This window comes from Seriola dumerili, unplaced genomic scaffold (genome assembly GCF_002260705.1).
Source record: "Seriola dumerili isolate Sdu_G_001 unplaced genomic scaffold, Sdu_1.0 BDQW01000267.1, whole genome shotgun sequence".
In the NCBI taxonomy this organism is placed as follows: domain Eukaryota; kingdom Metazoa; phylum Chordata; class Actinopteri; order Carangiformes; family Carangidae; genus Seriola; species Seriola dumerili.
Window position 1 is genome coordinate 106,910 of NW_019174522.1, and position 25,715 is coordinate 132,624.

Genomic DNA, 25,715 nt, shown 5'->3' on the forward strand with positions numbered 1-25,715 from the left:
CCCGGACCCACCGGAGCAAGGACATGTTAGATGAATCCGTGAAGTGGAGAAGGTTCAAGAGAGCGCGGAGCGCGGACGGAGGACTCGACAGCTGTTCAGAGTCTGCTCAGGGCTCGTTCTGCGCCCTCATGAAGCACGGGGGCAGAGAGACCCGCCCCCTCTCCCGATTTAAATGACTGACAGCCGGCTCAGCCACTCGCCTTCACTGTTGTTAATTTTTCCAGTTGAATCACATTTGAAATTAGAAGAGCAGCGAGCTGGGTCAAATGTAGCACCCACCCATGCATTATTACACATCCTCCTCTCCTAGCATCTATATGTCCCTACATAGCTCTCCATCCTCATCCTCATCTTCCTCTCCTCCTCTCCCTCCATCTGTCTCGTGCCGTCTCTGTCATTCTGCTCTGTTAGGCAGGATCACAGAGAGTCTCATGTGGCTGTGGTTCCTGGCTGTAAAGTAGACGATGTTGATGACAGTTTGCCATATGTGGCCAGAGTGGGCGTGACCGGGGATGGGGGTGGGGGTGGGGTAGGGTTAGGGCTGGATTCAAGTTGCCCCTGAAGAAAGGATGGACACAGAGTCCAGTCTGGTGGAGGTTGTTGAGCTGTCCTCTGTGTCTCTGTTCAAGGTCTGTGGATTTGCTGTGTTTTATTTGAGGTGTTGATTTCAACCCTCAATCTCCAGAGCTGAAACATGAAGTCAACATTGAAGTGCTAAAAGCTGCAGTTCCTCTAATGACCACTAGAGTCTGGCTCCTACAGTGAGTCAATCCCCACAGACTCCCATGCAAAAACGTCCAACTTTACAGCATGTTTACAGCCAGGTGCAAAAAAACATAGCCTGTGCTACTTGCAGCATGTTTCTGTATTTGCATGTGTTTTCTTGTAGCTGCCATAAGAGACAGTTTTAATTTTAAGTTCTTTTAGTAATTTGATTTAATATATAAGAATAATTTACATTTTAAAATAGAAGAATATTTTTGTTTAATAATATATACAATTAAAAACAGATGCAACATACATAGAAGAATAAAAAAAGATCTGTTTAATATTCATGGTAACTAATGTTTTAGTGTCATGGAGTGGGGTTTGTTATTGTTGCACCACATGATCAGCATGTGAGGCACAGGTTGTGTCGGATTCAAGTGAGAGTGACTTAAGGTTAAGATTTGCAAGAGTGAAGTTTCCTTTCTTACCCCCTTTTGAGATAACGCAGCCAATGAGGTATGCAAGTTATATTCTGTATAATGTTTGCAGATTTTGACTTGTAATGATAGCAGTACGATAGTCCTTTAGCATTTCATTGATCATTAACAAGTTAATTAGCCCCTCATTTAACCAAGTGTAGCCTTTTGAAGCTGGAGATGGATTGTGCAAGATATATTTTTGTTTTTATATTACGTTTGTATGACATTTGTTTATGTGATTATTCTCACGCTCAGTATTATTGTATTGTGCTAATTTATGATTAATGTATTGTATTTATTAAGTTCTCCCAGCATATTGACAGCATGGATGTACCAAATACATGCCTGTAACCCAAAGAACGCTTTGTGCTCATGTGTCAACTTAAGGGGAGTAACATTTCTTAAGCGTTGTCTGTGCTACTTGCAGCATGTTTCTGTATTTGCATGTGTTTTCTTAGGTATTGACATCTGTGCTACTTGCAGCACATTTCTGTATTGTTGAATGTATTCTGTATTCTGTAATGTTGTGTATATTTGTATGTCTTTTCTTATTTCTATTATATATACATTGAAGAGACGAAGCTGTCTTAAAAATGCACAACATTTTGTGTGTCACAGGTTTAGGTCCATCTCAAACATGTTTGAAGATGCAGTGTACTGTGTTAGAAGCACACTGATTATACAGCTGTGGAGTAGTTTGATTACTTAACACTTTTAACGCCAGGCTTAGACCTCTAATCTTTCTACAACACTAGATGAACAGCACTTTGTCATTTAATTCTTATGCAGAACACCAGGCCTTGTTCAGTTAACCTACATAACTGTGTTTCTAGCTCTTCCTCATGTCACAGGAATGATGTAAACAGCAAACTGTCACAGATATATTGAGTACTGTTTAATTAAACTAGATACAGACTGAGCAGCAGATTCAAGTTTGTAGCTGTTAGCACAATCTACAAAATGTACAAACTGTATAATATATTACTGTAGCAACCAGGGCAGCTTACCTACAGAGGTGTCAGAGCATGGAAACACAGCTACAGCTGATAACCTCTGTTGAGATAAGCTCATGAGCAAGCACTGATGTTATTACCTGCAGCAGGTTACTCTGCCCTCTGATATGTAAAGAGCATCTCTTTTTGTCTGTTAAGGTGTAGTGAAGGATGGTTCTCACCATTTCTTACTGTGCACTAAAATGGCTAACTCCCTAGCTCCCCTGCCTACATTATCTCAAAAGTTTCCATCAATTCTAAAACCAGAGAAATCTGTGATTTCAATCACAGTAACGCTCTGTTTCGCCTGTCAATGACAACATATCCTCTATGAGCATGTGTCAGTGTTGTGTTTGTCTGACAGAAGCTCAACTGTCCACTGAAGAGCATCAGTGAACCACTGATTTTTTTAAGTGAAACTGCTTTATTCAGTGTTTTACTGGTTATAATCACTTAGTCTGATTGTTGTGGAGGGGAGGACATCTCTGTGGATAATTCAGCCAGGTAAAAAACTTCCTGAACCACTGACACTGAACATATCCAAACCAGGAGAAGCTGAAGACAACATCTCCCATGATCCCACGCTACATCACAACCACCAAACTCTGTCTTTTGTTACTGTTTTGATTGAGAGAACCCTATAGCAGCGGAAGTCACAGACTGTGTGTTCAGTGATGAAGCAGGAAGCGTGACAGTGGTTAAGGCAGGTAGAACACACACTGGAGGAGAGGAGGAGTGTGAGGATGAAGGTCAGCGTGACAAGCTTCAAGAACCATTAGAGACAGCTGCATTCTGCATCATTGTCGTTCACGCCTCCATCCCTCTCACTTATGTGTAAGATATGAATTAGACATGAGGTTCAGCTCGGTGAAACTGTTCCTGTCATCAAACCATTACCACCTCTACTTCCTGCTGTGACCCCACCACACTTTCACCTGCAGTTTGGACCCTAAATAACATTCCTTGTCAGGCATTTCTCCTTCAGGTGATATTTTGTTTTCACACTGTTTTGTGTGAAGAAACTACACCTGAAAATGTATGTAAAAGAAGATAGTTAATTTTTTCCTCATGGCATTCCTTATTTATCTGTAAAATAAGTCCCTCATCCATTCACTCATTCATACTGTACAACTTTATTTAAGTGTTATTTGAGTGTTATCGTACTTATACGAAGCCGTCCTAATCGGAGCATAAATGTGACGGCAGTGTTATATGTCTGACTGTTTATGTAAAAGCCACAGTAGCAGTTTTACCTGCAGTGGTAACATTTCCCTGTATGTCTAATACACACACATGCACACACCACACACACTGACAGTCAGTCAGTGATGGACCTGATGGAGGATGGCCCTGTCCTCTAACCAACAGCAGATGTCTGGGCACACACACACACACACACACACACACACACACACACTTTAACTGGACAATGAAGGTACAAGCTGAGGGCGCAGGAAACCATCAATGGTGAGAGGTAATAAATGATAAACAAAGTAAATACACACTGACAGTACAGATTGTCCATAATCGGAGTGGAAACTGCTTCACTGTAAAGACTTACAGTATGGGAAAAACTGGTTTAATGTGTAGCAGTACATTGTGTTCTATAAGATTATTTCACAGTTTGTAACTACAGCTTTTACACAGGCATAGTGGAGTTCAGTATTTTCTTCTGAAATGTAGAGTAGAATTTAACAGAGAACAGATACATCAGCTGTTCCCACCCTTACTGTTGCATCGCAATGTGCGACTCCTGCAGCCTTGACAACACATAACTTTTTTCCTCAAAAACTTGAGGTTTTCAGGCCCTTGGTTTTAACAGTTGTACCATTAGCTGATGAACTGAGCTGAAACCCAATACTTACATTTAACAGTGTAATCCTCAGGCTCTCTGTCAGTGTTGTTTCATGAAGAGCTTGTTGGAGTCTTTGTTGTCCAGGAGAAGAAGGACAGATCTGAGGGAGTCTTTGAAATGGGACAGTCTAGTCACGCCGCTGTGACACAGTCTGTCTTTGAATGCAGCCTCTGAAGGATGTGGTCCCTGAACTGGGACACAGCTAATGTTTATGAAGCAGGCAACATGGTGGTCAGTGCATGGCCCTCAGCTCTGCCCTCATGAAGACAGATGTTTGTCTTTTTCTTTTAAAAAGTTTTAAAAATAAAATGTGACAGATGGAAATACCGGCGGCCAATTTGCACAAACCAGTGCCAGTGGTCCCCAACTACTGGGCCGTGTGACCTGAACTGGACAGTGCCATATATTTATTTTCTTACCTCTTCAAACTGGCATCTTTCCAAATGCCTTCAAAACAGCTGTTGTAAAACAGCTAAAGAAACCCAACCTAGACAGTAATGTTCTGACCAGCCATAGGCCGATGTCCAACCTTCCATTCATTAGTAAGATACTTAAAAAGATAGTTTCAGTGCAGATAAACAGATAAACTTTCTTAAGAAAACAATATCCTGGAGGAGTTTCAGTCAGGCTTTAGAACAAACCACAATACTGAAACTGCTCTGACTAAAATAATCAGTGACCTCAGACTAAACTCTGATGTAAATAAAACCTCAGCACAGCGTTTGATACGACTGACCATAATATCTCAATCAATCATCTTCAAAAGTTGGTCGGTCTTTCTGACTGTGTTAAACTGGTTCAAAACAAACATCACAGGGAGAAAGTTTATGTCATGGTCTTGGAGATTGTGTGTCTGAGAAACACGACATCTGCTGTGGTGTTGCTCAAGGGAGCTGCCTTGGCCCATTATTATTCTCGCTGTATGTGCTGCCACTTGGTGAGATCGTCAGCGAGCACAATGTAACGTGGATGACACACAACTGTACATCACTGCTGAACCACATGATGCTGCAGCTATTAACTCCATTACTACCTGTCTTCTAGCAATAAATAAATGGATGAGCAATAACTTTGAAAAGTTAAATTAGTACAATACTAAAATCCTCCTAGTGGGCCCCAAAACAAAAAGAGAAATGCCATTCAATAACCTGGGCAAACAGACTCCTTGGATTAAATCTGAGGTTACAAGTCTTGGTTACAAGCATTATCTTGGCTCTAGATCTAAGCTTCAAGTCCTACATCCACAAGGTGAAAAAAACATAATTTTTCTACCTAAAAGTAGAGCTAAAGTATGGCCATTTATAAACCAAAAAGATGCTGAAAAACGGATTCATGCCTTCATTTCAAGCCAACTTGATTACTATAATGCACTTTTTGCTGGGCTCCCGAACAAAAAAATTGAGTACCAAGCTACATTGCTAACTTCCTGATTAACCATATACCTCCAAAGACACTGAGATCATTCCCTGCTGCTTTATTGAAGGTTCCCAACAACAGCCGCCAGCAACAGCCCCAAGCTGTGGCACACACAACCTATAGATATCAGACAAGAAGCTCACTGAGTGTTTTTCAAAGAAAGATAAAAACTCTCTTCACCTCAGCCTTTAACGAGCTCTGAAATTTTACACTTTGCTCAGCACTTCTTATAAAATGCTGTCAAATACTAATGTCTAATGTGACATTTGTGGAATGTAACATGACAGATTATACAGTATACAGTATGCAGCAAAATTGTCCTTTTTTATTTTGTTATATTTGTAGTAGTGTATTGTTAGTTGTTATGTTTTGTTTTATGCTATCTGCCCAGGGACTACGGATGCAAATTAGCATTTTTGCTAATCTGCATTAACATGTACTGTCCCAATCAAATAAACGAATACACAAATCACTGTCAGTGATTGGAAGACACTCTCACAATAGATTAACTGTGACACACCTGGGCACATGAGATGGGTGGAGCATTATCTATGTAAGATCATGGTTGTAAGGACTGTTTAAAACACTTCTGATGAAGGTGTAGAAAGACCGAAACGTTGCAAAGAAGAATAAATTGTGATGCTGAGCTGAGCGGTTGCGCAGGATATACTGAGGTGACACTTTTTAACACACCTGAGACAGCTGGATGTGTGGCTATCTTCATGGCGAAGACTTGATAATGTCAGGAAACAGAAGAAGAGGAGTCTCTCCCTGAAAGAGCTTGGATCCCTGTCAATGTCTCACACGTAGACAGTCAGTCACTGATGGACCTGATGGAGGATGCCCCTGTCCTGTCTTGTCACCAACAGTCAGGTCAGTAAAGATCCTGGTCTCTCATTAGGTCTCTTTGTCACACAGTGAACTCAGTGTGGGGGGGTGGGCCCCTTATGCAGCTCAGCAGCCGGTCTCTGAGGCTCCCGGCTGAACTGTCTGTGGATGTGACCATTAGCTGTGAACACGTGAGGCTCAGGTGGAGCAAATAAAAATCAGCCTCAGGTAACGGAGCCAACACAGCATGTTTCTGTTTGTAGCGTTTCTTAATACTGAAGTCAGAACATGTTCTATTCTACACTAGTGTCTCTGTGCAGAGTTTTGTATCTTTCAGCTTGTTGTTTTGCTTTTAGCAGAGAAAGTTGACAGAATCATTTCCTGTTTCTGTGGAGACCAGCAGCAGGTCTGAGTCTGTTCACTCCAGTGGGAGAAGTGAACCTGATCACAGATTATGAATCTTTAGCCTCACAGTTACTGAAATACATATTGGATCAATTTTAAGAACATTCTGACAGATCAGGAGGAAGTTAACTTTATTGGAGACCTGTCTCTGTCTCAGCAACAAGCTCTGAGGTCTGACAGATCTCTCCTATCTGTTGGTTCTGGTTTCACTGCTGCAGATACACAGACGTTCAGAGGGATTTATACATGAAACCATGAATTAAAACTGAAATAAAACTTGTGTTTCTTTATTTAATAATACTATTACTGTTATTATTATTGGTTATCATTGTTTTCGGAGGGGAGACAGAGAGTATCATTAGACTGATATGAACTTGTACTGGGTTGATCAGATATTAAGCTAGCAGAACAAATTTGTTCTGTATCATTGTATCGTCATGTATTGTATTGTTGTATTGTTTTGACAAGAAATCCATCAGCTCGTATTCAAACATCCCAGAGCTTTGTTCAGCAACAGGCTGTAATAACACAGGCTGCAGACAAGTCAGACTGGATCAGGTCACATATTAATATCAGCTACTGTCACATTTCTGTTGCAACGCCCACTTAGGAGACAGGAAGTGTAAACCGTCTGTGTATTTGCATGTGTTTTCTGAAGTTGCTGTGCGTTGAGCTCTCAGAGCCACCGTACTCATAGCTTGTTGTGTTATCCAAAAAAAAAAAAAAGTGTGTTTGTTGTGTTTGTTTAAATGACAGCTCACTGAGGATATCTGTTCCAATAGTTTTGCCTCAGTCACATCTTTGAGTTTTAGATGTCACAGAAAATTCAGCTCATGAGTCTCTGGTGAGATGTGTAGAAATACATCAGAATAAAAGCTTTAGCATGAATATTCACTCTGTGCTGTGCTTCTTCAGCGGTTTGAATCCTCAGATGTTTCGACTTTCAACTGACTTCGATTTGGTTTTGGTCTGTTTTCGTCATTAATCACTACTACAGCCACTAAGACACATTATGTCGTCTCTATGTGTGTCTCTGTCTCTGTGTGTGTCTCTGTGTGGTGTGTTAGGCTCACACACTGTACTGTGTTTGCTGTAGAGGTGACCTTCCTCTGAGGATGCAGGATGACCCTTCTTGAGGCCTCTCCCCAGCTGACAGTACAGTGTTTAACAAACTGTAGGTTACGTTTCCCAGGGGTGTTTCTTGGACTTGTGGACATTAGGGGCTGAGCCCAGACCCCTGTAAGGAGGTCCGGGGGAGGAAACATGTTTAATAAACAAGCTCTATTTTGATACTTTCATGTACATTCTTCCACCATATCTACATTTTAAAAGTATGTCTTGATTTTATTTTTCTTATCTGCCTTTATCATGGAAAAACTACAACTTGTACCTCAAAAAACACATTTTCCAAATGAATCATGAATTATGTAAAAATATTAGCAGTTGTTAGTAATTGGTATTAATAATGAATAGAAACAGGATGTTAAAATTAGTCAGTTGGTTACATATTTTATTAATTAATTGGAAAATTAAAATTTTTTTCACCCATTCACACATTTTCAGATAAAGTTCAAGCAGTGCAGCGTCGTACTGTTCACCTCTCCACACTGCTCTGTCTGTCTCTTCTCTTTCCATCAACTGCTGCCAGAAAAACAATTAAACCGACACGCTGTATGTTAACATGAGTGCCAAACTAGTTCAATGGATGTTTCATATAGACTTTCACCTTTTTTAAACAAGTTGAATTATTTGGTAGAAAGTTTTTACAGTTGCACCACATTGACATTTTTGCTTTAATTCTCTAAATATTCTCTCAAAATTGATTAAAACCAGAAATGTTAGACTAGGTCATCAAAATGGGGATGTATGGAAGTACAGTGGAAAACTCTTATAGTTATCACTGTTATAGTGGTCATCTGCTAATATGGATCAAAAAGCTCAGGACAGAATCATTCCTATACAAATGCAGATTGATTAATTTGCTTCTAGTAATCAAGTAGTCCGCTTACTATGTTCATTTTGGGTCTTTTCAGACATAACAACATATGGAAAACTGTTCTAACAGTACAATAATTATGTTTTTATGCACATTAAAATCATAAAGGGGAAAAAAGAGTCATTTTCTCTCAAGCAAAATATAGTCTTTCTTCAGGTTACCTTATGTAGTCTTCTCAAACAACGGGAAACAGTCAGATAGTGATGGAAACAGAAAAGTCACGTAATAGGAGCATGCCCTTGGTGAGGGAAAAATATTGAAGCTGTCTGATGAATTACTTTATCTTCATGTGACGAATGTACAAATGTCTATTAGATGGTAATCTGCATTTAAGTAGTGCTCAATTTGACCCGCCGGCCAGACATGATCACTATAAGAGGCAAGTTTCCACTGTAATGGTAAAGTTTTATTTTCAAAATTTTATCCTGAATTTAACTAAACCATAGGGACACAAAAAATAGCGTCACATCCATCAATCTGGCTGATGCTTAGCTAACTATGACACGTTTTTCTTGACAGGACCTGCTGTGTGACGTTAAGTAGCTGTCATGCCATAAAGAATGTCAACATTTTCCAAAGAGCTCTCACAGCTTCCTTTGAAAGTCCCGGATAATGCTAAAAACATAGCCAGTAGGTGAGTATTATGCAAATGAGTAAAAGAGTGTTGCAGATAAGTTACAGAGTACAAAGGAGGCTGTACAGAAGAGGAGAAGTCCCTGTGCTGTGGACTTTGGACCTTTACATGCATGAAAAGCTGTAACACACTGAAGAGAGGGGGAAACACAGAGAGCAGTGGCACACACCTCACATACAAACAGTCATTAGAGGTCACATGACTTCAGTGGTGTTCCTAACTAGTCAATGAACCTGTCACTGACTCTCTGAAAACCAGGCAGGTTGTCACTACATCTCCCCTGTAGAGCAAGGTTACAATAGTTTTTTTATTTTCATTTTGTTTTGACTTGAATTTCAGTTTAGTTTTAATTTGTTCACAGCAAATTAAAAATGTTTTCACAGCCATCCTCAAAAGACAATGTTAGTCAGTGTGTTTGTGTCATTAACCAGACAAATTCAACTGGACACAACAAGAGCAACAACAACAACATCAACAACAACAACAACAACAACAACAACAACAACAACAACAACAACAAGAGAACATAATCTGTAGATCTGGCACAGACATGTAAACAGTGTAGACCAGATGCAGCCTGAAGTTTGTGTTTCTGAGCTGAGACGCAGGTCGAGTCAGTCTGAGAAAAAACTCATTCAGATGAACCAAGTCAACATTAACTCATGAGTGAACTGCACTGTCCAGCTGCAGCTTTGTGGCTCATCACTTCATTAACAGTAAAATACCATTAATACACTTAAAGTGCACATATACTGGTCACACACTGAGAGCCAATCAGATGTAAGATACTGCTCCATCTTTCATATCCACCTAAACACCAGCTGATGTATGAAATAAACACAGACAGAGAACAAAACTAAACACACAACACACTTTGTTAGTTGTCTTTTTTTTTTTATAAAGCCTTGTTTTTATTTTTATTTGAGTTAAAGAAAATGTTTTTTCACACCCAGTTTTTGTTATTTCGTTAGTTTTAGTTAATGATAATCTCTCTGTGTCTGTCATAAGAGATTTAATTGAGAGATTTAATTCCATCTGTAAACACAGCAGCCTGAGAGCTCGATGCTAACCCACAGGTCATCGGTGCAGCCGCTTGTTAAGAACCATAGTTAGGTTTTAATGTTAGTGACCCCCAGCAGTGGAAATCATGACATCAGCAAAGGAAGAAGTCAGCTGACGTTGTTTAACAGACAAACATTAAGATGTGGGGGTGGGGGAGTGTGGGAGACCGCCGTTCATTTCCTGTGAAAAACTAATCAACATGATTTATTTTATTCGTGACTGTTCCCAATCATAAAGGAGCTATGTGTCAGTTGTCTATTGCTACATAGCTAATGACAGCATTAACAGTTGTTTACTTACCAATCACTGAACGAAGGCTCCTTCCCTCTGAGCAGCTACTTCTTCATTCTCTCATGCTGGACTGAGAGCAGACTGGACGCTACAGTGACTCACCATCACCTCTTCAGGTGCAGAGAGGTACTACGAGTTTGGACAGGTCAGGGTTAGCTGGTTAGCATGCTAACTACATAGACATGTTCAAGCTGTTATTTCTCCACATTCTGTTGATCATTTTAGTCAATTGTTGTTGTAAATTAAATTATTTACATATAACTCCTTAACCATGGGTATTATTGTCACCATGATGACGGAGGTCCTTAAGGAGGAACTTATTTTAAATGAAACACTTTTCCTAAACCCGACCAAACCATGACTGGGTCATCAAAGGACCTGAGCCTCCTGAGGAAAAAGAGCCGGCTCCGCCCCTTCCTGTAGATGGCATCTGTGTTCAGGAACCAGTCCAGTTCACTGTCCAGGTGCACATCTAGGTAAGTGTGCACCTCCGCAATGTACTTCCCTCGAATGTTGACTGGCTGAAGGGTGGGCCTAGACCTCCGAAAGTCCATGACCATCTCCTTGGTCTTGGAGGTGTTCAGAAGGAGGCAGTTCTTCTTCCTGCCATTCCTGATACACGCCACAATAGCTGTGTCATCCGAGTATTTCTGGATGTGAGGGTGAACAGGAACGGAGCCAGAACAGTCCCCTGTGGAGCCCCAGTGCTGCTCATCACTGTCCCTGAGACACAGTTACCCAGCCTGATGTACTGTGGTTGTCTTGTCAGGTAATCCACAATCCAGGACGTGAAGCAGGGATTCACCCTCATCCCTTCCAGCTTGTCTTTAAGGATGGGGGGTTGGATGGTGTTAAATGCACTTGAAAAATCAAAGAACATAATCCTCATGTAACCACCTGGCCCATCCAAGTAAGAATGGGCCCAGTAAAGGATGGCATCATCCACTCCAATATGGGTGGTTGCAGCCTGCCTCAGTACACAGGGCTTGTAGGAAGGCTGAAGAAAAACCAGATTATGATCTGATCTGCCAAGTGGTGGTAGAGCTGAAGCAGTGTAGGCCTCCTTGACATTTGCATACAACAGATCCAGTGTCTTATTTTCCCTTGTGGGACAGTCAACATACTGAGTGAAGCCAGTCAGGTGAGAGGTGAGAGTGACATGGTTAAAATCCCCTGATATTGCAATGAATGCATCAGGGTGCTGGGTCTGTACTCTGGCAACAGTCATGTCATTCATGACTGTTGACAGAGATGGTCATGGACTTTCAGAGGTCTAGGCCCACCCTTCAGCCAGTCAACATTCGAGGGGTAGGACATTGAGGTGGTGCACACTAATAAATACCTAGGTGTGCACCTGGACAGTAAACTGGACTGGTTCCTGAACACAGTCATGAACAGTCATGAAAAACAGTCATGAATGACGTCACATGCGACTGCAGGCTCTACTCGTGGTTGAATGTAAACAACAATGGCGACAATGTGTGAGAACTCCCTCGGTACATAGTACGGTCTAAGACCAACTGCCAACAGTTCAATATCCCGACAGCAGATCTTCTCTTTCACTGTGATGTGACTGGGGTTGCACCATCTATTATTGACAAGCAGAACCAGTCCTCCACCTTTACTCTTCCCACTTGCTCTGGCACCTCTGTCTGCTCGTACTGCAGTGAAGCCGGGTAAATCCACACAATGGTCGGGAGTGTTGTCGTTTAACCAGGTCTCTGTGAAACACACGAGACTACACTCATGATATGCTCGCTGGTTCTTCACAAGTGCTTCCAGTTCTTCACACTTGGTAGCCAGGGAGTTGACATTTCCCATGAGGACTGATGGTAGAAAAGGCTTATATCTCCATCTCCTAGCCTTTAGCTTAGCCCCGGCTCTGCATCCATGGTACGGCTTCTTCAGCTCAGCCTGTATGGGATGTTTAACTCCATATCTGGTATACTTTAAAGCCTGGAATATACATTATTTCCTCATTATACATCATATCGTGTACATTATTTTTTCCATCATAACAACGAACAGACAGAACAACATTGGACGAAAATGTCAATCGACAAAAAATACACTAATATACTGCAAAAAAACTACAAGCTACAAGGATTTACTGCCACTCTGTCAGCGTATCATTCAAAATCAGGTTTCACCCTTGAAGGTGCTGAATATATAAAGTTATCATTATCTCAGGGTAGAAGTTTAACAGCAAAGTTGCTAGAAACAGCTATTTCACAGACGTGCCTCCTCTGGACTAGTGACACTAGAGTGTGTGAGTGTGTGTGTGTGTGTGTGTGTGTTTGTGTGTGTGTGTGTGTGTATTTGTCTTTGTGGGTCAGTGTGTTATAAAGAACTTACCCAGAGGAAACAGGAAGCCAGAAGGTAAAGTGGACCAATTATCTAGAAGCAAATCATCACATCTGTGCAAGCAGAAGAAGTCAGTCTGGCAGCAGGAACGGGGACCGTGATTCACCACTGATGAGGATCTTTCTGTGTCAGACACTAGTATAACATAATTGTGATTGGCCCCGGTACAGATATTTTCCTGGCTCTGCTGTTCTCTAATGAGAGTATAGCCAATTCAGCTAATGTTAGCCTCTGGCTGCACGTCAACATTGCTAACATTCGAACTTGAAGCATGGTGAGTAAAAATGTATCTAATGAGGTCAGTTCAGCAGTAAACTCCTCCTCCTCTTCTGTTTCATCTTTCCTCTCTTGAGCATTACTTTTTCTTTGGACTTGCTGAATATGATGCTGAACTCAATCGTCCATCAGGTGAAGAACTCACTCCTTGTTAAAAGGTTTAGGTAAAAACTGACGCCATCTACCTGAAGGGGCAGAGCCGGCTCATTTTCCTCAGGAAGCTCAGGTCCTTTGACGTCTGCAGTGAAATGCTGCACATATTCTTGTTTTAAGAGGTGTAAATTCAGTTTTATTAAGGTGTGGGTCTGCAGTTCCCCTCAGCTTTATGGACTGTTTGGCATCTTTCAGCTCATTGTTTCATTGTTGCTGTCTGTCTTTTACTGTCGTGCTTTCAGCTGTTTTCACAGGAAAAGCTCTGATACACTTGATCTATGGTACCTGTCAAAGTGAGACTGAAACAGAGTTGGTTTACACTGGTCAAGTGACCAGAAAGATGACTCCCAGTGAATGCTGATGCTGCTAACACATTCACCATGACAACTTTATAGAAGTGATCATGTGCAAATGTGCTGCTTTCAGGTGCTTAATCAAATGAATGAACAGATATACTGTCCCTAACCCTTTTTAAGGAAAGTTATGTAATCAAATGATTATATGATAAATTGTCTGACCATCATTAAGATTCTAATATTTTCATTCTATATATTAAACAGCAGTTATATCATAATTTCGTAAAAGTATAACTTCATGTGAAGGGCTGATCTTACTCTCACATGAATTCAAATATTCTCCTGTCACATCTGTGTGTTTATGGCAGTGACCTGTGAAAAATCAGGATCATTTCATCCTGACACGACATCAGTGACAACAGGAAGGAGCTGGATCTTTTACTCCAGAGTGGTTGAACCAGGATTATTGGTCACAGGAGCTGAGCAGAATGGCTCAGGTGGTCCCGCTGGATTTCTTTCTGTAATTGCAGTTTCCTGCAGCACGGTCAGCCTGGACATCAGGAGGAGTTTATTTCTCTCTAACCTTCAGGGTTTGTTAAAACTCACCCTAAAGATGGAGCTGTAGGAGGAGACAGGCTGTCACACCAGTCAGGTCCCCGTGAACACTGATACTGATTTGTAGCCTTCATGCAATTCAGTGGATTCTTCAGCAGATGGATGATGGTCAGTCAGGGCTTCCGTACCTCTCCATGGAGAGCTCATCTCAGAGCCCCTACCTTCACCTCCTCACACAGACACACACAGGGTCCATCTGGTTTGTGTCTTGCTTTTTCTTCAATAGCTATTAAATGTCATAATAATAATCATAATAATAAGGATAATCCACATATCTACTGCACAAAGAGTTAAACAGGAATACACCAGTAATGATAATGTCATGTTATATATGATATTACTACTCATACTGTATATGAATAAAATTACAAACATCTTATAACACCGGTTCCCAACCTGTGGGCCGTGAAGGTGGGCCCACCAGTCAATCACACAATTCTGGTGAAAAGAAAAATATAGATTATGTTTTTAAATGTTTTAAAACAAACTGATTTTTAAAAACATTGAAAATGTTTAAAAACTCTTTCATTGTTTTTTCTTCTTGTATTAAGGTGATAAGACAATGACAGGAGCTTTTATGTTGTCACTGTAGCTTGTTAGCAACAGGAAGAGTTAATAGGAGCCTCTTTTATTATTATATTTCATTGTTTTATTGTGGTTCAATTATGTTTTTGTTAATAGGTCCGTCTGATGTCATCCATTCTTTAAGGGGTGGGGCAGGGAGCTCCTTTCTACTAGATTGTGTAGATTGTACTGCATTTATAACAGGCCCTGCTGCACTGGGCATGTACACAGATAATAAGAACCTGTAAAACAGGAGAAATAATGAAGCAGAGGAAACTGCTGCCATTCTTCTGGTTGGTCTTGCCAGAATTCATTATATAAACACATTGTCAAATGCTTTCCTTATTTTTCTCAATCATCCACTTTGAGTCTCTCTTTGGTTTCCAAGTTTCAATGAATGTACACTCACACTCTCTAAAAATTAACAACTTCCATTAAATAATTAAAAAAAACAAATATATAAAATAAAAATTTGTATATAACCAAATGAGAGAATGGTCTTACATTATATCTCATCAATACTACAACTCATAATGAAGGGACATAAACCCTCCTCTATATACAGCTTATCAGTTCTGTCTTATTAGTCACGAACATTCCTGTTATCTGTACTCGCTTTAAACCCGCTGGTTCTATATGTTTCTAGGCAACACAACAGCTAATAGTCTCATACTAGCATTCAAAAGAAATCCATAGGCTTGACCTCAGACCAGTACAGCAGGTATTTTTTATAAACAGAACATTCTTTAACACTTTGAATGTCAACAAACATAAAAACTGGACCTCTACATTGGTCAGGGAGCGGCTAAATGCTAAATGAAAATACCGTTTGCCATTACAACCACCTACAACGTATCTCAAGAACACGAGAGATAGCATTTTGCTATGCTTATTTACAGATGTAATTTGTAGACATCACTTACCTGTAAAACAGAGAAATAATGAAGCAGAGGAAACTTGCTGCTGCTCATCTGGTCTGTCTTGCCTTGCTTACGACAGCTATGTCATCAAGGCAGTCCCACTACAGCCGGCGCTCTAATGCACTCTGTTGACTGGAGTAGTATATTCAGTATCTTATTTCATTGTTAACACATAAGCCTTGAACGACTTGATTTAAATCACTGTAAATACAAATAATACATTACATTAAATTACCAAAAATGTAACCACATATTTTGTGTGGGTCATACATTGTTAACTCAAATGTGGGATTCTGGGATTTAGTTTGTTTTGTTATTATTTTTTTATTTACCATGTCATTTCGATGGTTGTATAAAAGCCAGTGGGGGTTCAAAGGAAGGAAGTTGCTTTTGTTTTGTTTGTTTTATGATTTGGCGCCACCTGCTGCCCTCCCTTTGTTCCTGGTCTCCTCACTGAGTTCTCTTTCTGTTGCCGGCATGTTTGTATCCTTACGCATCTGCTGGGTGTATAAAACACGTTTTGAGAATTTGACATTGTACATTGTGTTTCTGTCTCAGTGGCTGTTGAGCAGAAACAGAGAAGAGAAATATCCAGATGTGGCAGCAGATGTTGTCACTGTGTGTAAACTGGGATCCTCATTATATTTAACAGTGACCTTTCCTCCAGCCTGTTTAAATATTCATATTTTCTTCTTCTCTTTTGTTTTATTTGAAGTGTTGATACATGAGAATATATATTTGTGGTTTAAGAACCAAAAACCATCTCAATGTTGTTTTACATCTCTTCCTCAGGCTTCTCTCTGGAGCTCTAGTAACAACAGGTTGTCGAGCCAATCAGAAGAGAGGAGGCTCTGAGCCTCTCTCTGATTGTCTGACTGTTTTCCGAGTGATCCAATAAAAATATAACAGATTTCAGGTAAACACTCAGAGAAACCAAATCCTGCAAGGTTGGATGGTGGGTCCAGGTGGGCGGGGCTTGGGTTATGACTGAGAACAGTATCTGCTTTGTTGTGACATCACAAAGTTCCAGAAGTCCTGACAGCTGGTTTTAAGGCTCAGGTTCTGAATACAGGCTGTGTGCATTTCTCTGTGGACTGGGGCTTTGATACTTTCACAGTATTGATATAGACCTGCTTTATAATCAAACAACACATGGACATCTACCTTTATAATATATGGGACCTTTAATAGCCTGGTGTCTGATAATTTACCTCAGAAGAACTACTGAATGTGAAGGGATAAAGCAACATGAGCAGCTTGATTCAGCATGTGTTTGTATCTCTGTTGTATGAAGAGCTGTCTTTCAGTTACCAATGCAGCTGCTAACTGTGTGTTCACTGTGATAATCAGGCCTTTAGTTGTTCTGCAGAATCTTAATCAATTAATTAATCAATCAATTAATAAACCGTATGTTTCTGTGTAGATATAAAAATATGTACGCATAGCTGTAGATGTAAATAGACATTACTGAGTTCCACTGAGTTAGTCCTGAACTCTGCCCCTCATGACACACCTGTGTGTGCGCTTGTGTGTGTGTGTGTGTGTGTGTGTGTGTGCGTGCGCGCACATGTTTTAGGTGAGGATCATATTTCAGGTGCGTCTCACTGTAGGCATGTCTCAACCCACAGGAGGAGGAAAAGAAAGAAAACCTCACAGTTGTTTCAAAGACCAAGACTGAGGTGGATTATCTTTCCAGATGGACTCTTACATCAAAACAGGGGAGGTTTACCTCCAACCGCACAAATCTGGCAAAGTGAGTACAGAGATATTAACATCTGTTCTCCTTTTGTTTAGTGAGTTACTGTCGTGAGCAGTTTAGAGCCAGGACTTTGTTTTCTGGCACATTGTAGTAATTATAATTACATGAAATCAAACTCAGAGGAAGCTGCAGACACAGTAAATAAGAGAGATATATACTGTCATTATAATACTTCATGACTGTGATTTATCAGGTTAACAGGTGACGTTCAACACAGGTTTATTTAATCCAGTTACAACCAGATTCCACAGTTCACTCAAGGAATGAGACTCAGCATTGGCAGAGAAGTTATCAGCCAAGTGAACATGTTCAAACACAACTGTTTCACCACCACACATTCCTGTGCAGACTGACATTACACACACTGCTGCTGTGAGGTTTAACCCTAGCACTGAATCTATGATCCTTAATCTGTCACCTACTGTTGGTGCTAGAGGTGGACCCAAACTCACACTGAGACAAGCTGATGAAGTGAAGCACTTCGCTTACAGGCAGACCAGGTGAACAAGTTGGCAGGGAGAAGCACACAGGTTGCAGGTACTCAGGTATAGCAGGGACATCTTGTGTCATCATATTGTAAAGTCTGGACTGGTTCTGTAAAAGAACCTGGACACGAAGGAGGGACATGGACATGAGGGGAATAACATCATCCTTATTTAACTGCTCTGTAACACTCACACAAACACGTGTTCCCTCTTTTATTTTGAAAGGACTGGCTCATGGTGTGCAGGTGTTTCCTGTATACCTGGTTGTATGGATGACTAATGTTTACCTCTGTGTCATACTGAAACTGATGATCCCATTCATGAGGAAAAGGTTCAGGTCGAGGGTGTGTATGTGTGTATGTGTGTATCTACATGCTGACATCTGTATCGTGATCAGTACTATTAGTCCCTCTGTCATTAACCATGTGTCTGTCTCTTATCAGAAATGGAAACCAGTGTGGTTGTCTCTGTTTCCTCCCAGTAGCAGCGCAGTGGGTCGACTGGAGATCCAGGGTGTGGGAGGTACAGTATCTGCTTCTACCACTCTCTGTCACTGGTCTTATTTTGAAGGTTTGACCAGATGAATTACTGAGAACACAGTAACTTCCGGTTCAATGAGCTCAAACAGTGAGACAATCTGACAGTTTTAAAGGAGCAGTCCACTGCTTTTACACATGCAGTTCAGTGTGATGTAATCAGGGTTACTTCACGTGAGGCTTGAGACTTCACGTTTCAACAAAACCTGAGTTACAAACTGGAGTTTTAAAGATGTAGGAGGTCTAATGAAACTGTTGTTGAGTTGCATTATGGGAAATGTTGGATCAAGTGTTTTTGGAGCCCAACCTATGACTACTGACTAAAAGCCTGTGCTGCGTTAATTGGTCTTCATGCGTCTTTTGTTATCTTTGTCTCTGTACTATACAGGTGGAATTACCCTTTAAACAGCCACCAGTGGCGCCAGATGGTATAAACCTTATTTGCAAGTTTGGTAGATCAGAGTTCAACTACAGTCAGTCTGCACTGCCTCCTGTCCATCGTTAGATTTGTTGCTAGGCGACATCTAGTGGCCGTAGTAATTATGACAGGAGTAAATTGAAAAGTGCGGTGACGTAATATAAAGAGAGACAAAGTTCACGTCAGGAGGAGGTTGTGGTGGATGGATGAATATGACACAAGAGAGCGGTGTTCGATCCCCATGTGAAACTAGCTGTTTATATTGTTTCTATTATCCATGACCATTTGTTGTTATTATTGTAACCATGACAACAAAGATTGTCTAATGTTGAGGAAGTACTTATTTTAACCCAAATCATGATCTTTTCCTAAATCCAATGTGAAATGTGATGTGGCTGTCAGAGGTTTGGTAGAAGAGTTGCTCCAAACCCAGTGTCTGGTTCATAGCAGTTAGTGGGAAGCCAGATATAAAGAGAGAAGCTACACTGCATGGTATCCAACAGCACTCAATAAGACCTGACAGCCCCCCGAGAGCCAGGACTGCCACATGAACCACTGTGGTTATGAGAGTTCATCTGAGGTTTAGCTAAGTCCGTCCAGAGCTTGTGCTCATGAGTCTTGTGTATGTCGAGAGCAAATCCTCACAGTTTTCTTCACTGGCCACTCAGGGAGTCTGTATTATCCTGTTTGAATATGTACTCAGGCTGGGACCAGGAAGGCAACGAAACATAAGAGCTTTCCTACTTATAAACACAGAGCTGTAAAAATGCTGTTAACTGGTCTTCAATGGGTGTTTTTACAAGTCAGTCTGAATGTCGTCATTTCAGAGCAGACACTTATGTCTGTTTCTCTGATATAAAACACTCAGATATTAGATATAAAAGAAACCAGAAACCTGGAACCTGGAAACCAGAGACCAGGTTTCTTTTAAGACTCATTGCTCCATTTCTCATTCAGCCCAAACCCCTCACACCTGCTACTCACATCCATCGCCTGCAACTATTCAGCATTCATGTTGCCTCCTTCAGCTTCTCCGCCCTCATTGGCGAATGTGTTCTCTTCTGGAGATGAAAATTAGTTTGGTAAATACCTTGGTGAGGTGGAGGGTAAGTAAGCTGGAACTCTCTGCTGCTGGGTTGTGGTTGAAGCTGACAGGCCTGTCTCTGTCTGTCTGTCATGTGTCCTCCAGGAGGGGGGGCAGGAGGTGATCATGGCACTGGGGTCAGGAGACACCACCAGCCTCTGGGGGACAGGAAGATGAAGGTGGTACGACTGTCCGAGCTGATCAGTGTCCTCAGACTCCCTCCGAACGCCGAGGCCTGTCCCATGGTGAGCTTGTCTGGCTTTGTAATCTTTACATGTATGAGGTTGAATGAAGACTACAGCCTGTTGTCTGTGCTGCAGGACAACATGTCCGCCTTCTGTGTGGAGACCCAGGACAGGACCATGGTGTTTGCTGCACTCAAAGACGACTGTGTGGACTGGGTGGAAAAACTGTGTCACAGCACGTTTCAGGTGAGAGGGAACAGGAAGTCCAGAAGGTTTAGTGCCTCGATTATTGTCTCCAGTCTCAAATTCATTGTTAAAACAGAGACAGCAGAGCCCGGTGTTGATGAAATAACTCCGGCTGTGCTCTCCTCTTCCCCCTTCATCTGTCTCTGTCAGAGAGGAGGCGTCTCAGGCTCTCAGCAGCTCCACATGGAGGAGAACCAGATATATGCCTCAGCAGACCAAGGTAACTTTTCCGTTCCAGCTCTGCTAATGTTGGAGTGTGACAGAAGAAGATAATGAGCTCCAGAATGTACTTGTATGAAACTGAAGGTCTCAGAGTCAAACTGAATCTGTGTGGTTCTCCATGTTTTCTCTGGAGTATACTGAGCCAGTGATGGACAGCAGGAACGTAGATCGTGTGACAGGAGGGATTTAAAAAACTTCCTGTGGATGTCTCGTTTTGATGCCATCCTCCTTAAAAGTGGAAATTACAACTTCAAACCTCCAGGTTGTGTGTGTTTGATGTTTTCTAAATCTTGTGTCTTTGACTGAGGGTGTTGCTGGAGAAAAGCCTATGGACTCACCACATGCATCAGAAGAAAAATTCTTTACAGCTCCATATTTTCCTCTTCTCCTGTGTTCTGTTTGAAGTGTTGATCCATAAGAAGATATATTTATGGTTTTATAAACCATCTCAATGTAGTTTTACATCTCCTTTCGCTTTGATACTTTCACAGTATTAATATAGAACCTAGACCTGCTTTATACACACAGACATCTACCTTTAGACTATATGATAAGATTACTGTGAAGAGCTAACTGCAGTCTCTTAAGGATCCTTTAGTAAAATGACATTGAAAGGACTGCACAGTGATTCAGAGAATATACTCTTCTCTCGGCTCAGCCTCAGAGTTCTGGGTGGTGGTCCAGAGGACGGATGCAGCGATACGTTGTGGCCTGCAGGGGTCATACTGGCTGCAGGTGGGACGAGAGGCATTGCTGCTCAGAGAGGGACAGAAGAAGAGCGCTGTGAGAGAGTGGCCATATGAGCTGCTGAGACGATATGGAAAAGATAAGGTGAGTGTCTCTCATCTTCTCACTGCAGCAGTTATTACAGGAGGGCTGCACTGTGTCACATGAACACACTGTAACTGCTTGTCTGTGTTTTCTGATCAGCTGGCTTTAACCATCGAGGCAGGCAGACGCTGTGACTCTGGTCCTGGAACATTCACCTTTGAGACTCAGCAGGCCGAGAAAATATTCTCCCTGATTCAGAGCACCATCAAACAGAAGACGTCAGCTGCTGCAGGTAGCCAGAACCAGGAGGGTGAGAAAGGTAACCCAGCCATCATACAGGCTCATTCCCCCCTCCCCAAAGTTCCTGATGTGTCTAGCGTGAGGACAGAGGAGAGGAAATGTCCCGCTCCAGAAGGGCTGTCTGCTCAGTCACAACCAGCTCCCATCACCCTCATGCCTCTCCCACTGGTCCCCACACACAACAGCGCCCCTGGAGGTCATCACAGCGGCCAATCAGACGTTGTGTATGCTGACCCAGCTGACTGCATCCAGTCTGTAGCAAGACTACAGCCGTCCACAGCTCAGTACGTAGACCCTGCAAGCGTTCTTCCACTCGAACCCCCCACTTCAAGAGAACCTGTCTCCACAGCTCCTCCCTCCTCCAGTCCTCACCACAGCTTCACCTCCGATCACCCAGAATCAGTCTACTCAGAGGTGTACGACCGGCTCCGTCCGGCCCAGAGTAAACTAACGAAGAGCAAAGATGTTGAACCCATTTACACTGAGCCCCTGAGTGAGAGGGAACAGGTGACCCGCAACAATGACAGCAAACCGGACCCGTTCGCCCAGCTGTATGCTCATGTCTGCAAACCAGCTCCTTCAACTGGTCCCTCCACCCCATCCTGCTCCACCTCTCTGTCTGTTAGTGGCAACACAGCCACAACAACAGACCACTGTCAAGATGATGTCATCTATGAAAACCTGGGCATCATTTAGAGACTTATATCAAAGCAGTCTGATGTGACCTGTTCCTCTCTGTACTCTATCTGTGTGAAAACATTTCCATTCATTTTTGACTGAAGAATAAACCTGACTCAGTGAACCGGCCCTCTTCTCCTCAGGAGCACATGTCTGACATGATGTGCTCGTATGTTGTATCATATTCATCATCATCATTATCATCATTTTACCACCATTTTTATAGGGGCCCAGCAGCTTTTCAGCCTGAGGGCGTCTAATAGGTTAATCTGACCGAGCATCCAGGATGTGTTGAAGTTCAGTGGCTAGTGTCAGGTCACATGGTGCAGTTACATCAGACCTCTTGTAACTCTATATCATCCTGAGTTAATCAAAGACTCCATCTACAAATTAATTACATTAACATGATAGCTTCACATCTTATGACCCCCTTGATTAAAACTCGGACCCTCCCAAAAGAGGTAAAAAACAACAGTCCAGGGGGTTGAAACATTTATACATTGTTGCCCATAAAGTTGGAATAATTTAGTTTTCAGTTAAATTTCAATTCAGTTTCAATTAATTGTGGTTTCATTTTCATTGTGATATGTTTGGAAGAGACTGACTACCAAAGTTTTGAGAAGATATACACTTTATCTGTCAAGAATAAATCACATTGTCACAATCATTTCATGAAAAGACATAAAAAATATTTTATGCCAACTTTATGAGCAACGGTGTATATCCTTATCCCCGTAAATGTAAACATTACATTGTGTCAAGTATCTACAGTGTATATACAGTGTATGTGAATGCTAATGTTAGCTCCCTGCTCAGCTGAACAACCCAAATAATAACAATAATAATATGATAATAATAATCATTTTCAAAGTTTATAGTTCAATGTATTTTAGATTTGTTAGTTTTAGAGTTTTTACCCATTGATTAAATGTTGTATATGTATTTTTGTATGTTTTTTTTTTGTAAATAGTTGTAAAGATAGTTATTAATATTGTGTTCAACAAACTTTGCTTTAATTGATTCATTTTATATATTATATTTTCTTTTATTCATCTTTTGACCAGTGTGTCTTTCTCATGTACAGTCTGTCCGTCCTCCCCTCTGAGTCTCTCTGCAGCCTCATGTCGTCTTTGATGAGCTGTGACAGCTCATCATCTCTCTGTCTCTCTTTCTCTCTCCTGTTGCTGTTGAGTGGCTTTCCTCCTCGCCCTCCTCCTCACTTGGCCCTGGTGTGTCCTCAGGGATGGAGGCAATTAGGACAGGGGGGGGTTTGATGGGATGCCACTGTCCCAACACCTAGGCCAAGTACCAGCAGTGGTTTTCCTGCTCACCTTCCCCAGCAAGAACATTTTCTCAAGAATTGTCCTAATCACAAAGAGAAAACAAGAGAGAAGGGAAAGGCTTCTGGGATACAAACATCGGAAGACCGAGAAAGATGACACAAAATCCCTGAGAAAAAGCTTGGAGACCATATGTTGGATGTGTGACTATGTAACAATCACTGCTTGCTTCCATGACAGAACTACAAACGACATGATAAAAAAGGGTATTGCCACATCTACTGGTTTTCTTGTTAGTATGGGATTAGGTCTAATGTAACTGCCAATGGCTGAATGGAGATATTACAAATAGGCTATTGTTGCCTTACCTTTGCCTTATGTTGTTGCCTTAGCAGCAGAGGTTTGGCCCCAGTGAAGAGGCCATCGCCATCACACCCATTCTTAAACAAGCCAAGTGCACGCTCTCTCAACACATGCAACATGTGTGGCTTTGTGTTCTGTGATGAAACTGCACATTTAAAAAAAAAAAAAAAGACGGTTCCTTTTATTGTGACCAGCCCAGGACACACCTGTGTAACAGTCATGCTGTGTAATCAGCATCTGGATATGTCACACCTGTCAGGTGGAGGGATGATCTCAGCAAAGGAGAGGTTTTACGTTGAGGTGAGGTTTTGATATAAACCCTACATGGGGTTCTTACCTCACCTGCACATCCACTTCATCAAATAAAATGATATACAATGCATTCGTAATGTTTTTATGTGTATGAATAAATAAATGAATGAATTCTGGGTAAATTAATTAAATTAATATCCAATTGCTGAGCTCCATTTACCACAATAAAAATCTGATTTGGATAAAATGGCCGCGGTCTCTAAAAACTCTTTCTCTTCTCTTTGCTCTCCATAACAATATTAGCACACCACATATTATGAGTCATGTTTTCCTGATTTTGGTTGGTGGGTGCTACTCATGAAAAATGGAAGCAAAAACAAAAGTGTTGCATTTCTGTTTTTGTTCAGTGTAGATACTTGGCTGTGATTGGAAGTTGCAGCTGATGAATGAGTGAGTTTCTTCTGAGATTTTGAATGTGGTTGAAAAAACAGTCCTGAAACCTGGAGCCAGGACAAGTAGAGTCTTTATAATATTCATGTTTTATCATCACTGTGATAGCACTTACCTTATTGATCATTTGTCATAATCAACAGATCAAAGGCTTTCAGAGACCCGGTGAAATGAAGACACAACTCACAGTATTCCCTTATTAACAAGTACACAAGTGTATTATTTTGTTTTATTTATATATGCAAGCAAGTTCATGTCTTTACAAATAAAAAAGCCACTGTCTGCCCAAGCTGTTGGCACAGATATGTACAAAAATGGAGGAGTGAGTCTGATAAAGCCTGTTACTAAGCAACCAGAGCCAAGTACAAAAAGTCCAGACCGTCATGGAGGAACAGAAGAAGCTGCTCCATGTCCCACATGTCCGAGCTGACGCTGATCTGACAACAGGATGTTCCAGGTGACAGATTTTAGTCACGGACCAGACCTGAACCTGGTTTTGCCTGCTGGGACACAGGGCTGAGCCTCCACAGCTGCAGAGACCAGATCTGTCTCACAGAGGCTTAAGGACCAGGTCTGTGTCAGAGACCAGATCTGTCTCACAGAGGCTCAGAGACCAGGTCTGTGTCAACAAGCTCAGAGACCAGATCTGTCTCACAGAGGCTTAAGGACCAGGTCTGTGTCAGAGACCAGATCTCTCTCACAGAGGCTTAAAGACCAGGTCTGTGTCAGAGGCCAGATCTGTCTTACAGAGGCTCAGAGACCAGATCTGTGTCACTTAGGCTCAGGAACCAGGTCTCATGCTCACCTCTCTCAGTCCTGTCACGTGTGTGTG

The 25,715-nt window shown here is 41.6% G+C and overlaps 1 protein-coding gene across 1 annotated transcript; it reads left to right on the forward strand.

The window, feature by feature from the left end:
• The first annotated feature begins 17,522 nt into the window (after window positions 1-17,522).
• On the forward strand, window positions 17,523-23,052 carry LOC111230449 (docking protein 1-like). The gene is made up of 7 exons (XM_022757192.1): window positions 17,523-17,607; window positions 18,542-18,620; window positions 20,242-20,381; window positions 20,457-20,567; window positions 20,718-20,787; window positions 21,448-21,620; window positions 21,720-23,052. The coding sequence occupies exons 1-7, from the start codon at window positions 17,551-17,553 to the stop codon at window positions 22,554-22,556; spliced, it is 1,467 nt and encodes a 488-aa protein (XP_022612913.1). The 5' UTR covers window positions 17,523-17,550; the 3' UTR covers window positions 22,557-23,052.
• Window positions 23,053-25,715: the final 2,663 nt, after the last annotated feature.

Coding starts and splice junctions, on each gene's coding strand:
- LOC111230449 (XM_022757192.1), top strand. CDS start 17,551: ATGGACTCTTACATCAAAACAGGGGAGGTTTACCTCCAACCGCACAAA. Junction 20,382..20,456: donor ACGCCGAGGCCTGTCCCATG/GTGAGCTTGTCT, acceptor TCTGTGCTGCAG/GACAACATGTCCGCCTTCTG. Junction 20,788..21,447: donor ATATGCCTCAGCAGACCAAG/GTAACTTTTCCG, acceptor CTCTCGGCTCAG/CCTCAGAGTTCTGGGTGGTG.